This window comes from Citrus clementina, unplaced genomic scaffold, assembly GCF_000493195.1.
Source record: "Citrus clementina cultivar Clemenules unplaced genomic scaffold, Citrus_clementina_v1.0 scaffold_8, whole genome shotgun sequence".
In the NCBI taxonomy this organism is placed as follows: domain Eukaryota; kingdom Viridiplantae; phylum Streptophyta; class Magnoliopsida; order Sapindales; family Rutaceae; genus Citrus; species Citrus x clementina.
The window spans coordinates 4,174,298-4,189,230 of NW_006262022.1; the positions used below are offsets into that span (position 1 = coordinate 4,174,298).

Sequence of the window (14,933 nt, forward strand, 5' to 3'; positions counted from 1 at the left end):
TAACATTAAAAAAATGAAAAATGTTGGTTGTCCCAGGTCAAACCCCGAAAGTAACAAAAACGACGCCGTTTTGGTTTTTTTATTTTTCCTCTTCTTCATGAAACGTTGTCGTTTCAGCCAAGTAAAAGCAAAACCAACTAAAGCAGAAAAACCGTAGAGAAACAACTACTTTATGAACTGAGAAAAATGCAGAATCTTTAAGCTCTTCCTCTTCGATTCACCACACCCGAGTGAAATGAAGAATCTTTAAGCTCTTATATTCCTCGAAGGTGATAGGCTTTAGGTGTTTCATACATGGCTAGGATTGTAGTCTCAAATTGACGACTTACTTGAAGTGGCCTATAACTAATTTAGAATTCCCATATTAAGAATGAGCGATGAGAGTTTGTGTCTTTTCTTTTCTACACGAATCGGGTGAGGTACTTTGTTATGATCTCTTACTTGCTGCTTGTCATTTTGGGTGTGCTAAATCTAGAAGAGAAAGAAAGCTTTTCTGATAGTATTTGCTGAGCTTTAGATCCTTTCTTATCAACCAATCTACATTCATTACACGAAGCTTTAGCTGTAAAATACCCCTATTTGAAGGAGTCCGCTGTCACGCACTTACAGATCTATACGTAACTAAAAATAACTAATCGCAACTTCAGAGTCAAGGGAGGGCTCTTTGTTTCATATCTTTCACTTCTTCTTTCGTAGATGTACTTTCTGGCTGATCTAAGAAAGACAAAAAAGAGCAGTTTAGACAAAAAAGATCTCGATTTAGATCTTAAACAAAACGAACAAAACGAAGAGGAGAGGAAGAGGATTGGGTTATGTCGTTCCCTGGTGAAACGAAGAGGCGAAAATGAAGAGGAGAGGAAGACGAAAACGAAGAGGAGAGGAACGTTTGCTTTTGCTAGGGTGAAACGGTAGCGTTTCATGAAGAAGAGGAAAAAAAAAAATTGAAACGACATCGTTTTGTTTTAGCTTTCGGGGTTTGACCCGGGGTAAATAGCATAACTCTAACAAAATTTGATTTTAAAATTTGCAGCGCCACATCTGCAAGGCTGCAACCTCAAGCCTGTAATATCCACCTGCTCCATAACAGTGTTGGGCCTGCTACCAGGTCAAGTCGTCTTACAAACCAATATCATATTTTGATTTTCGATAAAATGCATAAAGATTGGCCTTGCCGAGCCATAAATATTGCTGGAGAAATTTAACAGTTTTATGATTATTAAATTGCATAAACGCTGGTCTTCATGAGCCATAAAGATGTCAAAAGAAGCATTGAAATTTTTTGGAATTCCTTTTTTTTTTTTTGGTTTGATGTCAGCAATTTTAAAATCTGGGATAACGTTCAGTCAATCTGGAATGTTATGAACTATGTAACCGGAGTCATATGTTGCCCATTCCGAAGTGGTTTGAGCGGGGGACTTAGCGGGAATGATGAACGTTGATGATTACTCTGTTTTATGGAGTTTTACTCTATAGTTTGCCATAGTTTGAACCTTTTTTTCCGTATTCTTTTTCCCTATTGATTCTCATCATTTTTCTGTATCCAGGTTGCGAAGGAAGCTTCTGACATGGGATTGGCGGATGATGATTTTAGTACAATTGTTTCAGCTGTTGGTGAAGGCAGATCCATTTACAGCAACATGAAGGCTTTTGTCAGGTTGGTTGGTTCTTCCTTTCCCTTTTTCCCGAGTAGTCCCCTCAAATTATTAATTGTTTTTGTTTTGCAACAGTATGGACATTTTTATTGATTTGTGGCTGTTATGTTCTTTGAAAAATAATATCGAACATAATGAAAATAACTAGATTATTAAAATAATAAAAAATTACTTTCTCTGGAAAGTAATGGGGACATCATGTATATATCCATAGTTGCTGGACGTACAGTACTCCAATATCTGAACTTATCAACCTGAACTTGTTTCGTGTTATAATTAATGATCCCAACTCCCAATCCAAGCATATTTTAAAAGTTAAGTATATATTAAAGAAATGAAATTTAATTTGGATTCTATGTTAATTAGTTTTCCTTTTTATTTTCAATCTGTTACGTAGTGGCCTTATGTTTTTTGCGTGCATGCATGGTTAGTACTTGTTTGGTGGTTCTCTGTTGGATTCTTTTTATAAATCTTTTTCATAGGAGTAGGGTTCGTTATGTGCCCCCAATTAGGTGTAACTTTTCTTTTTCTCATTAATAAAACTTCCCTCGTACCGCTGAGATTCAACATCGTTATAGTGTTAGGAAAAAAAAAAGAAAAAAGAAACCAGATCAGACTGTCATCGTGATAGAAGCGAAGATGAAAATATAGTTGATGATTTGAAAGACGTGGAAGAAAAAAGCAGCACTGTTGAGTGTAGTCTTGACAATTAATCTTTGTATTGATTAATAAAGATAGAGACAATCATTGATCATTTTGACTTATTGTTTTGTCTACATAATCATTTGATTCTTCTTGATATCAAGCTTTCATAGTTAAAGAACAAGGCAGAGATAAAAGGAAAGGAGATATTGGTTGTATATATATAAAAGAAATAGATTATATGACAAATGCTACGTTACATGAAATGTAACATACACACTCCACAACAATCACACAAATTGTGTGGGTCCATAATTTGTGTGGTTGTTATAGAGTGTGTATGTTACATGAAATGTAACATAAGAGCTCTCAGACTTTATATATATATATATATATATATATATATAGAGTCCTTTTTTAATCTGTACTTTTAAAATAGAATTGTAAAAAATAAAGGCGTGCAAATATTATTTTCTGATGCGACCGCCTACATTTTTCAAAATACAAATTTAAAATTTTACAATATTATAAACTAATTTTTCAGTTGTCTATAATATTATAAAAATCTTTTATAACGTTGTAGAACCTCGAATTCATATTTTGAAGAATAAGAATGCCTGCAGATTTGAAGATAGATCAGCGGCCCTTTCAAAATACCCTTTTTTTTATTACGTCCGTTAATAACCTTCAAATCTATGAATGGGTGAGATTTATTATATTAATACTAATAATTTTTTCAACTCCCATTCTTCAAGGTCTCTTATCTCTTGCCTCAGCCTTTAAATTCTCTTTCCATTTCACTTCTTCTCACTTATTTTTTCAAGTCTCTTATATTCAATTTTTTACTTTCAACTTACCCAAAAAAAAAAAAAATTAAGCATGTTAACTTCTTCCTAGTTACTACTTTTGCTACTATGTTCCCTCCTTCAAATCTTGAACATGGGTTTATAAACGAGGTCGATATTGGGTTTCTTAAAATATTATCATAACCATAGTTATCATCGTCGGATACGAACTCTTCCTTTTCTTCCTTTTCTTCATTATCTTTTTTGTTATTGTGGTGAAAGAATGGACTCGAAGGACCAGAGTTGTCTAACAAGACCGCAATATTTGGATTGAAAGAGTTGAGTCTTTGTACCTCTAATTTGTACACAATGGAACCATGAATATGAATATGTGGGTGATAACGGAGAAGAGTTAATGAATTATAAAGAAGACTGAGATGAAGGAAGTAGCTGCTTGAGACTCAAGAGAGGAGAAGAGAAGAGCCATATGAAGAGTCAATGGGGTTGGGGTCCACGGAGAAAGAGAAAAAAAAAAATATTAACGACCATAAATTTAAACCATTGATTAACTCAGAATGGGATTGTCATAAAGAAACATTAGTTATACTAGCTAGGTCGTTTTGGCACGATTTATTTATAATTTTGTTAATGGATAATTAGCCATCATGACATGCTAGCTTAGGCCAAATTTACATACATAATCTTTTTTTGAAAGAGAAATATTCATTAAATTAGGATGAAAGTATAACTTCTTTAATGAATTGTTAAAGGTTTACATTCAGTTGTATAATTTAAATTCATCCTTGGTCCGGTTCAAATTGACTAATCAATGACAGGATTATAATATTTCACCGTTATTGGGTTATGTATTATCACGATCTGTTTATTCTATAAGCACCTTGTCACAACCAAGCTAGCTTGGACCAAGTTAACGCGTTCGTAATTAACCAGAAGATAATGAAACATAAAGAATCTAAAATTGGTGTTAATTAAAAATTAATACGATGTAATTATAGTGTATATATAGTTGACCTTGATCTTGATGCTTGTGGCCTTGGGGATCTTGATAAATTCACACATGCATACTACATTAGCATTAAAACACAACTCCTAGGGGATGCAACAGCAACACATACAGAAGCATTAATTAAGCCACTTTCACATTGCGAGTCATCATGGTCATGAATTCATCCATGTCAATCAAACCATCCCCATCAGCATCCACCCCTCGGATCATTTTCCGACAAGAATCCAAGCTGTATTTCTCCCCCATCTTCCTCAACACCTCCATCAACTCCTCAGCACTTATCTTTTTATCACCATTCAAATCAAACAGTTGAAACGCACCTTGAATATCATTCTTCTTTACTCTATTGTCCCCCATGTCATGCATCATTTCAATGAACTCCTTAAAGTCAATATACCCATCTTTGTCAGTATCAATGAAACGAAAGGACTTAGCCATCTCAGCTTTTGAAATTCCCTTACCGAGAACATTCAAAGCTGAGTTGTACTCGTCCTGAGAGATCTTGCCATCTTTGTTGGTGTCAAATTTGTCGAACACCTGCCTCATCTCTTGTACGTTTGACCTCGAGGCTCTTGGCACGCTAGGATTTTGCCTTTCCTTGGGCATGCTCTCTTTGGGGGTTGATTTAACTGAGGGCTTTCTTGAAAGGCCATTATAGAAATTGAGGAAACTCACTTTCGACATCTCAAAGGATGATAATATCTTGCAACGCAAGCAAAGATGATCAAATGCCGGGATGACTTCTGATACTGAAGTTACAGGCCTATATATGCGGAAATTGCTGAGTCTAATCGGATAGGAAGTGGCAATATTGGTTTTGGTATTTAATTCCACGCTTACTAAAGAATGTAAATGTCCATGAAAAACTTGTGCTAAGCTTTAATAACAGTGGACTAACCAGATGCAAAGCAACAGCATAAAGAAGACGTCCTTCGTCGACAAGTTGAAATGCATCTTTTTGATTCCCCATTCAACCTGTAAATTACTGATCAAAATCTGTAAAGAGACGGATGCTTTCTCTTTCAAGTGGCGGTGGAAACAGAATTAAATTGTGACGCCCACGTGAAGAAACAATAGAGGTAGATGTTGACCTTTGCAGCGCACTACCATCTTGGACCCATATTGGCAGCTGTCTTCAGAGCGAAGTTTTAACTTCTCAAAATTTTGAAATAATTAAACAAATATTACCGTATTAATTTTCATTAGTGGACTTTGTGAAATGCAAAACTAATTTATCATAAACTAGTCTTGAATTTAGTATAAGCGGCATTTGTTTTTTTTCGTCGAAATATGAATAAACCTGAATTAATTTAAATTTTGAACATAAATAAATGTCTGAATATGAATAATATGTTTATTTATTTATTTTTTGAATTGCTAAAAATAAATATTAAGTTTATTTTTTTAACTTAAAAAATCATAAAACTAATATATTTACATTTTTCCCTTATAAATTATAAATGTTAAACAAATAATAAATATCTCAAAAAACTTAAATAAGATAATATATTATCATAATATAAATCATGTTCAATTGAATAATTTATTGTAAATAAGTATATGTTAATAAATTTTATTGTAGTTCATGATGTTTTTATATAAAAAATATTCATAAAAATTGTGAAGATAAATAATGCTAATTTGAAGAAAATAAAAAGATAAAAGTAATAATAGTCTACCATTATATAATCACAAGTTATAGAGATAGGTAATGATACTAATTAGTAAATTTTATTTAGGTAAAGACGAAAATTAATTAATTAGATAGGGATATTTTAGAAAATATATCATAAGACTTTTTAGATTAAATAAAAAGTAAAAAGCTTTAAAAAATTGGATCAATAACTTAGTAATTTAATGACTTAAAATTTTCATTAAGTTGAAAAAACAAACGGACTTAATGACTTAACTGACTGAAATTAAGTCATTAAGTAAAAAAAAAAAAGAACTACACCAAGATTAAAGGCCTGTCTGCGATTGAAGTTGGCAGTTGTAGCTTAAAAGATACAGTACTACAACGTTTGGTAAACACTAAATGTTGTAGCTTGGAAGATATGTTGATATGATTTTTTACTTATATGATGAAAAATATTTTATATCTTTAATAATTTTGTCAAAATTATATTTACTATATATTATTAACTTTTGTTTCATAGTTTACAATTTTTTTTTTTTTTTACAACTAAACTACAAAACTTCAATCCCAAATAGGACATAAAAAGATTCTCTGTATTTCTAAATAGCAACTAAAAAGAGTACAAATGAATTATAAGTACCTTCTCATTTTTCTATTTTAAAATTTCAATTTTAAAATTAATAATGGTCAAAAATGTAAAACGGTTAATTGATAAGGACTAATTTGAAAGAAATAGTAAACTTGTGGGGACGAATTGCATAATTCTTCAAAAAAGAATATCTACTAATAATAATAATAATAATAATAAAACGTTTATATAAAACCAGGCATACTCTGCAAAACAAATACTGTGTTCTTTGTCTCCTTTCGCTGGTTCTTGTTTTGGCTTTTGTATTTTTATAACGGGTTTAGTTACTTGGAGTATCTTTAATGTAAGTTACACGCATTTGACGATCCTGGGAGCTGCTCTATATTGGAGCATCTCCAACGTAACCGCTGCCTATTATTATTATTATTGAGTTTTTTTTTTTTAGTACAAGCTGCCTGCTCTGGTTGGTTGCTTAATCTTTTCATTTAAGAGTGTGTGTGTAGCTAACATTTTAGCTTGTTTATAAAAAAGGGGACTCTACTATTAAACTAACCATCAAAACTAAAGTTGAAGGTGTTGTTTGGAATTGAAATTTAGTAGGTACAACTTAAAAGTTACAGGATTAGAGTGTTTAGTAAACATTAACTGCTATATTTTGAAAGTTATAATAATATAATTTTTCACTTGAATGATGAAAATTTTATTATATTTTTATTAAAATTATTATTTAAAAATCACATTTACTATATACTATTAACTTTTATTTTATAGTTATAGTTTTTTTACAAGTTAAAAGTTACAACACCTCAATCCAAACAGAACCGAAACTGTCAATTTTTTTTGCCTATTGACACTGAAGGGGACAAGGTAAATTGGGAATTGGATAATTTGTTTAATCTTGTGTATTAAATGTTTATTTTTAAATTTGAAAACGAGTCTATAGTAGTACGTTTTCAAAATAATAATTTAAAAAGAATAACTTCATAAAAAAATTATTTTCTTATGAATTATATTTTTGTTAAACATTTTTTTTCTCATTTGAAAAAAAAAGAAAAAGGAATTGTTTGATGAACAGTCTCAGACACCCTTTTACCTTTTTCTGTAGTGCAAAAAGAAAATAAGAAATTAGAATTAGGGAGAAAATTATGGTGCAACGGTGGTATCGTGCCACCGTTACACCCAGCTATTGGATCTCAGTAGATCTATCCATCCAAGTGAATCCAACGGTTGAATGCAACGGTGACATGGTACCACCGTTGCACCGTAGCCATACCCTAGAATTAGAAACTTTTCTAATATTGTGTGTTCCGTTCTCCATTTTACAACCTTGGTGGTGGATGAAATCTCATTTTTCCACCGATTCCCTTGCACGTAAAACAACATACTTCACTTGGACAAACAATCATGTGCTTTAAGGTAATTTAATTTAATATCCTCAAAAATTGAAATTTTCACATTGATGTCCCTAGGAGTTGGGAGGAATTTCAGGTTCAAAATTTACCTTATATTATGCTTAATTAGTTGGAATATTTAATTTTGTATCCCCAATTTATGTATAACCACTAGAAATTCACCTTATAAATTGGAAATGATAAAACTTAATAATTAACTATAACTTGAGCCAATCAAAAAGAGACATATCATTTGCTTACTTGTATAAACTAAATATCCCAACTAAGTAAACTAAGCATAGTATCTTTTGCCACATTCTTTCTTTTTCTGCATTAGGTAATAACAAGAGTCAGTAATGAGGAAGGAAGGATGATTTCTATAAAATCAAACAAAATTTTCATCTATGTTTTAACCCAATTCTGAAACAAGTTGCACAACAATAATTACTAATCCATTTCTCTCTTTCCCTCTCACAATTCAACGGACAAATTTTCCTTTCCACTTGGCTAAACTATTGTAAAGGCTTTCAGATCACAGACCAGGAGAACACTGAAAGACCTGTGATATCAAGCTTACCAACTTGAAGTTGAACAATCCTAGAACATAGACATATCAGGAGGTGGTCCATACACGGTCATCCATGAAAATGGGACAGTCCATTTCTCAGCATCATCACCTGAAATAAAAGAACCCGTCAGTGCATATGAGTATCCATTGTTTGACCTCATAAAAGCTGTCTACTGTCTTAAAAAATACCAGCTACAAAAGCCAAAAGTAAATATGAAAAGATAAACTAGTACAATCAAGTACTAGAATGGCATGTGTACTGGAAAACAACTTCTAACGGGGACATATATATTTCATTTGATCACCATAAGCACTTTCAATAGATCATGTTGAGTTCTTATCCTTCTTTTTTTGTGAAGAGTTCTGATTAATAGTGAATACAGGGGTTTCAGAGACATGTCTTAAAATGTAATCATCGAATTTAATAATAATTGGAATATTTATGCAGAAATCTGCTCAGTTAAGTGGGACAATATTAATATATGAGATGACACTGAAAATTTAAGTGGTTTAACACTTGTCTCTGTTTACGGCAGAAAAAGGTTGAATCACTTCAGTTTTGAAAGAACGATAACAGTACAGATATGGCATATTCTTTACTCGTTCATTGTGTGTCGTTTGATTAGCAAAGTCAATATATATATAGCGTTTTACTAATAATATGGAGTTCAACTTGCATTCTCAGTAATGCTTATCTCATAGAATTTGGACGAAACTTTACACTTTGACTCAATCCCTACTATCCCTATCTCAATCCCTTTAAATAAGAACAGTCTGCTTCTAGAATCCGTTGCCTCGAGCCACCCTAGTGTGCTTTGAATCATAGAACTAAGTGCAGCTGCTCACTTTTGATGCCAAACTGATTACTTGTGATTGGGCCACATTTACTCATAATCTTACCTACAATTCACCTAACAACTTTACTATTCGAGGTCAAATCACATTATTCGTGGTCTGGCCAAAAATTCCTTATTTTCCTCCTAGTAATAATTAGACACCATGGCCTAATCGAGAATTCATTCCTTGTAGCCTCTGGTCTGTGATCCCTGGTCAGGCATCTTGGACTAACCAAGAATTCCTCCCATGTTAGACCCTAAAATATGTGGTCCCTAGTATATGGTCTTGGTCAATCACCTTCGACTAAACAAGAACTCCTTGGACTTTTCTTGATCCTAGTTTGACCAAGAATTTCTTCTATATAGACTCCAATATATAGTCCATGAACCTTGCTTAGTCATTTTGGATTGACAAACAATATTTCCTCTGTGAACTCTAGCATGTGATCTCTAGACTGTAGTATGTGGTCCAACCCCTCATATTTAGAATTTTTATTTATGTAATTTTAGTTGAAGTGAGTTATCTTAAGAGTTAGGCGGCAAGTGTCGTAGCAAGGTAGAAATTACATGAATAAAAAATTCAAAAATATGAGGGGGCTGGACCACCTACCACCTACCACCTACTTGAAACCATGTACCAGGGTCCATAAAAAAGGAATTCTTAGTTGAGTGCTACTAAGTGTCAAGAGGCCTGAGAGAAAGCTGAGAGAAACGGCAGCATATTTTGCTTCTCTCTCTCTCTCTCGGTTTTAACAATTAAAAAATTAAAAAGATAATTAAAAAAAAGAGGGAATTCAAAAAGCAGCACATGCTCTCCTCAGTCATGGTCTCCTCTGTCACCAAACATAGTCCCCATCCTCACCGAACATACCCACCAGCTCTGCTCTTTTCCATCACCAAAACTCTATACAAGGCCCACATTTTCATTCACACACAAATTCTCCCAAACAGAAGCACCACCCGTTTTAGATATGGAAGCAGAACCTGAAGCTGCTCTCGAAGCCGAAGTCGAATCCACCATCGAGGTTGTTGAGTCCGCTGAGACCATCTGCTGAGCAGAGCTTCGATTTCAAAGAAAAAGTAGAGGATGGTGATTATGTTTGGTAGCCGGGTTAGGATAAGCTGAGAACATCTGCTGCTTTTTGGATTTCCTATTATCTTTTATTCTCTTTTTAATTTTTTAATTGTTAAAAAGAAGAGAGAGTGAGAGAAGCAAAACAACAGCAGGTGCTGCTGTTTCTCTCAGCTTTCTCTCAGGCTTCTCGACACTTAGCATTTTCGTTCTTTGTTTTGTTCTAGATGACTGAGTAGGGACCACAAACTAAGTACCACATACTAGGGGTCCATAGAAAAGGAATTCCAGCTCAAACCAAGTCCATGAAAAGTCCAATGAGTTCTGGCTTAATCAGAGACCAAAGACTAGGAACCACATACCAAAGTACAGAGGAGGATTTCCTAGTCAAACCAAGATCAGAAAAGTTAAAGGAGTTCTTGGTCAATCCAAGGTGAATTACTAGGCCCATGTATCAAGGTCCACAAAAGAGGAATTTCTTTTAGTCCAAGGTGATAAACCAAAGACAACCTATCAGAGGCCACAAAGGAGGAATTCTTAATTAGGTCATGGAATTGATCAGGACGTCATTAGAGAAGCAAAATAAAGAGTTCTTGGTTAGACCATGAATAATGTGGTCTGACCATGAATAATAAAGTCATGAGATAAATTGTTGGTCCGATAGTGAGTACTAAGTAACGGCGGCAGTTCTGCACTTGCTAGAAGCCCATCTTGAAGAATGGGCTATTTGTACTCCTTTCGAAGAGCAACGGTGACAAGTGAGCAATTGTAATTGGTGAGCCCAAACATTCAAAACACATTAAAATGGACCGTGACATAAAATTCTAGAAGCAAATTTTGTTAGAATTTGACTAGAGAAAGGATAGAGATGGAAATACAAGAGATTGAGATAGCATTTAGAGTTTCATCCAAATCTTACAAGATAAGAATGATTAAGGAGAGATCAGCTTGAACTTAATGCTATTTGTAAAATGCTATATATAGTGTCTCTACTAATCAAATGATGCACAAAAAATAAACAAGCAAAGAGCACAAAACTGTCCTATGATAATGAAGTAATCCAACTTTTCTCTCATGGACATAGGCTAAGTGCTTAATCACATAAGTTCTTAGTTTCATCACATTTGTTATATTTTCCCAAATATTTCAAACCTAGTTGACAAGATTTCTACGTCAATGTTTATCATAAAATTATTTCCATAGCAAACAAAAGCTTATCAATGCACAGAAGACATTTCTTCTTAAACCAGAGTTAAGATTTCTTTTACTGAAAACATCCATGGTATCACAAGAGGTCATTATATCAAACATCCTAAGCATGTAAAAACCTCATCGTTTGAATTCTTACCGTTAAAAAATGTTTCTTAACAAATGAATTATATGGAAACTTAGTTTTTGTAGCCCATAGGATCAGTGGACAAGTGACCAAACAATAGGGACATAAGCCTCCGATATAGTTGAAGAAATATTGAACACTTATGAATCATCAGATGAATAATATATACCACACATTCTAATTAAGACGCATGTGAAAAGGACATGTTATGATTATGACAAAAACAAAATAATAGTGGAAGTTTCAGATTCTTGAATGAGCAAGAAACAAAATAGCAGTAGGCTGATAATTTGTACTCCACCTACCTCGAAGTTATTCACTTTGAGGATGGTGGAAGATGGGGTGTATATGTTATATATAATTCAATATCCAACTTGAAAATCCAAAACTCACCACGGACGTTGTCAGGATTCAGCCTCAAAAACTTGCATGCTGCATCAGCCAGATTGAAAGCATCAGCCATATTGTCCCCTTCTGAGCAGTAACATAATAAGCATGTAACCTTCAAGCCTCTGGCCTGATTCAATAACCAAAAAACCTCCTAAGTCAAATTTACCGTAGTTAACATAAATCAGATCACAGTCTTTCAGAGAAAAGATGGCTCTTATAATCCTTTTCTGCATGTCTTTACAGTTGATGTGGTGGACGCTTGCTTAGTTTCTAAGCTGATGTTAAACTAGTTCTGCACATTCTTGAATTTTTTTTCTCTTTATTTTTTACTTTACATCAGCTTTATCCAGTATATTCCCTCTTGAACAAGCATGGCACCCCTTGCACTCTTTTATTTGTATTTTCCTTTTCCATTCAAAAAGAGAGCAACAGAAAGAGGCATTGATAGCTCCATTCATAACTGTCTAATGCTAATTTGATGCAAGGGGATCTCCATAAGAAATATGTAATAGGAATCTGCATAAGATATACAAGTCGTATCTCTCCAAACTGTATATATGCATACATTTACATAATGGTTGGGAAAGACAAACCAAAAAACAGATGAAGTCAAACAGAAACAATGAAACATCAAATCGTAGCTTAAAATGCAAAAATAAATTAAGCTTTACAGCAACAGACAGAAGCCATTGAAATATGTAATATGCTCATTATGAGTCCAAATTTATACCTTAAAGCATGAAAATAGGGCAGCAAAAGGCAAACTTGGGTAGTAATCTTCTTCTTCCAGATCATCCTCAAAAGCAAAATTATTCTCGTCCCCAACATCTCCTTCAGCTAAAGAGCTAAGATATTTCCAGCCCCTCTGAGCTGGGTGGTATTCCTGAAGTCTTTTCCATCCAAGTTGCTCACAGTAATCATCTGTCCCATTGACACTGGTGCTAGATAGGTAATATATCTGTGGCCCACTGAAATGACCCAAAAAAGATACATAAGACATCTTGAAAATGCAAGGCTCACTGCAAACAGTGTATCCATCTTATCCCTCAGGAGCTCCATAGAAGACAATTATTTCAATACAACTTAAACAATTTATGAACTAGCAATAATAGTAAATGGAAAATAAATTTATTGCTTTGAAATTTTCAATGACATTATGTCTCATGCTTCTTCATCAGTTACTAGCGAAAATTTTTATGAAAATTTCCATTTAGAATGGTCTACTCTATCAGTGAAGTTTTAACTAAGCATTTCACTCTTCAAACTCCTAAACAAAAAAAAAGGCTGAAAACACACTAAAGTATAGTGGCTGTGAACAAAAAATACTCAACAGAAAAGCTATTAACGAAAAACGAGAAAACAAAATGGATAACAAAATGAGCCACAGAGAGAGAGGGTCAAAATGAGATTGGGAGACAGGTCAAACATAGGAAGATTCTGTTCTGAATTTGGCAGAAAATAATTAACTGTTTAGCATACTTCAAAATCTCCTTCCATGTTTCTCTATACCCTATGTTTTTTTACTTAAGACAAGAGACTGGTCCTACAGCCAGTAAAGACGTCTAAAACCCCACTCCTAGTAATTGCAGCTTGAAAACTGAATTATTAATTAACTAGGTGCCTTGGAATGCTTACTTTACTCAAAATTCATGCTTATCAAGAGAAGAATCTGGGGGGGAGGGGAAAAAAGAAGTTTCTGTACAATATTTCTGTACCTTGACATATCAATTCTTTGCAACCTCCCAAAGTCTAAGGCAGACAGCACAACCACATGTTTGTTTCCGCTAGCAGCAGCAAAGTCCGCCAAGTTCTTAGCATATTCAACCATCATCCCCTGTTTAAATGACCATGAAAAGATCAGAAATTTGCATGCAATCTGTAAAATGCATTAGAAATCCGCTAAGAAAACCTGTACCATTAGAAATTGCATTACCAGGCTACGCACGAGATATTTGGTATCAATAAGATTGCAACATACACATTTCAGAAAATCATATAGTCGACGCTAAATGATTTTCACAAGCTAAGTGACATAGCTATCCATAACATATCTATATCACTTACCCAACCCATCATCATTCTTCACACAACTACTTCTACTAGCACTACTTCTTCCACCAACCTTACAACAAAAGCATTGCTATCAATCAAACATTACTCACACACTAAGCTTAATGATATAACAAGCAATACCTTAACAACTGGGGATCTTTGCTGGATAAGAGTCAGCCCACTAGAAGATGACTCATAAGCTGCAAACAAGGACACAATATACACACTCAATTCACTCACTAAATGCTTTCAAAAATACACAAGGCTGCATTACTGATATTTACTTACACGTTCACAAATCTCAAAATTGAATAAAATTTTATACCTTGAAGAGGAAGAGCGAGGTCGCCACGTGGACTCGGCCGGTAAGCATCGTTACCGACGCAAGGAAGCACGAATTGATCGTCCAAGTATCCAACTGTTTCAGCTCCGGTCGACGACACGAGTAGGTCCACCGCCAGCTGGCCCACATTTCCGATCGATAACGCAGGCTACGATTCAAATTTCATATAAATTTAAAAAAAAAAATCAATACAATTGATGAATTAAAAATAAATAAATAGACATTGAAGTGAAAATTAACAAACTGAACAAACCAGTATTAGGTTTGAGCAGCTCTCGCTGAGGTGTTTGCCTTCTTCGAGAACGAATTCCATTTTAAAGAGAGAGGGTAAAAGCTCCAGTAGCTTGACCGCTTGAGAATCTCAGGAAACAAGCTTTCATTCATTTCAATACACAGGATTTCTCTACAAGAAAGTGTAAAACGACGTAGTTTGAGATTTTAATCCTATTTTGGGCTTATTGGGCTTTACAACTGACCCGAGTACTATTAACAATCCGCTATGTCAAAGTACACCCACATTAATTCAAAGAGTTGGCTCAACTCACCTTGACATTAATTAATATATTAAGGAAACCATTTCAATCTTCAACTGTCAAAACAACTAGATCAGGAAA

General features: G+C 34.0%; 2 protein-coding genes across 2 annotated transcripts; both read right to left on the minus strand.

Moving 5' to 3' along the window:
* Positions 1-4,019: 4,019 nt before the first annotated feature.
* On the minus strand, positions 4,020-5,018 carry LOC18034341 (calmodulin-like protein 1). Its single transcript, XM_006423102.2, has 2 exons — positions 5,005-5,018; positions 4,020-4,869 (listed from the first exon to the last, which is right to left on the minus strand). The coding sequence occupies exon 2, from the start codon at positions 4,788-4,790 to the stop codon at positions 4,227-4,229; it is 564 nt and encodes a 187-aa protein (XP_006423165.1). The 5' UTR covers positions 4,791-4,869; positions 5,005-5,018; the 3' UTR covers positions 4,020-4,226.
* A 2,988-nt stretch (positions 5,019-8,006) lies between these two features.
* On the minus strand, positions 8,007-14,709 carry LOC18034342 (proteasome assembly chaperone 2). The gene is made up of 7 exons (XM_006423103.2): positions 14,573-14,709; positions 14,302-14,467; positions 14,118-14,176; positions 13,640-13,758; positions 12,655-12,892; positions 11,928-12,051; positions 8,007-8,399 (listed from the first exon to the last, which is right to left on the minus strand). Exons 1-7 carry the CDS (start codon positions 14,630-14,632, stop codon positions 8,320-8,322), a joined length of 846 nt encoding a protein of 281 aa, XP_006423166.1. The 5' UTR covers positions 14,633-14,709; the 3' UTR covers positions 8,007-8,319.
* Positions 14,710-14,933: the final 224 nt, after the last annotated feature.

Coding starts and splice junctions, on each gene's coding strand:
- LOC18034341 (XM_006423102.2), bottom strand. CDS start 4,790: ATGTCGAAAGTGAGTTTCCTCAATTTCTATAATGGCCTTTCAAGAAAG.
- LOC18034342 (XM_006423103.2), bottom strand. CDS start 14,632: ATGGAATTCGTTCTCGAAGAAGGCAAACACCTCAGCGAGAGCTGCTCA. Junction 14,468..14,572: donor GCTGCTCAAACCTAATACTG/GTTTGTTCAGTT, acceptor TTTGAATCGTAG/CCTGCGTTATCGATCGGAAA. Junction 14,177..14,301: donor CCTCGCTCTTCCTCTTCAAG/GTATAAAATTTT, acceptor CCTTGTTTGCAG/CTTATGAGTCATCTTCTAGT.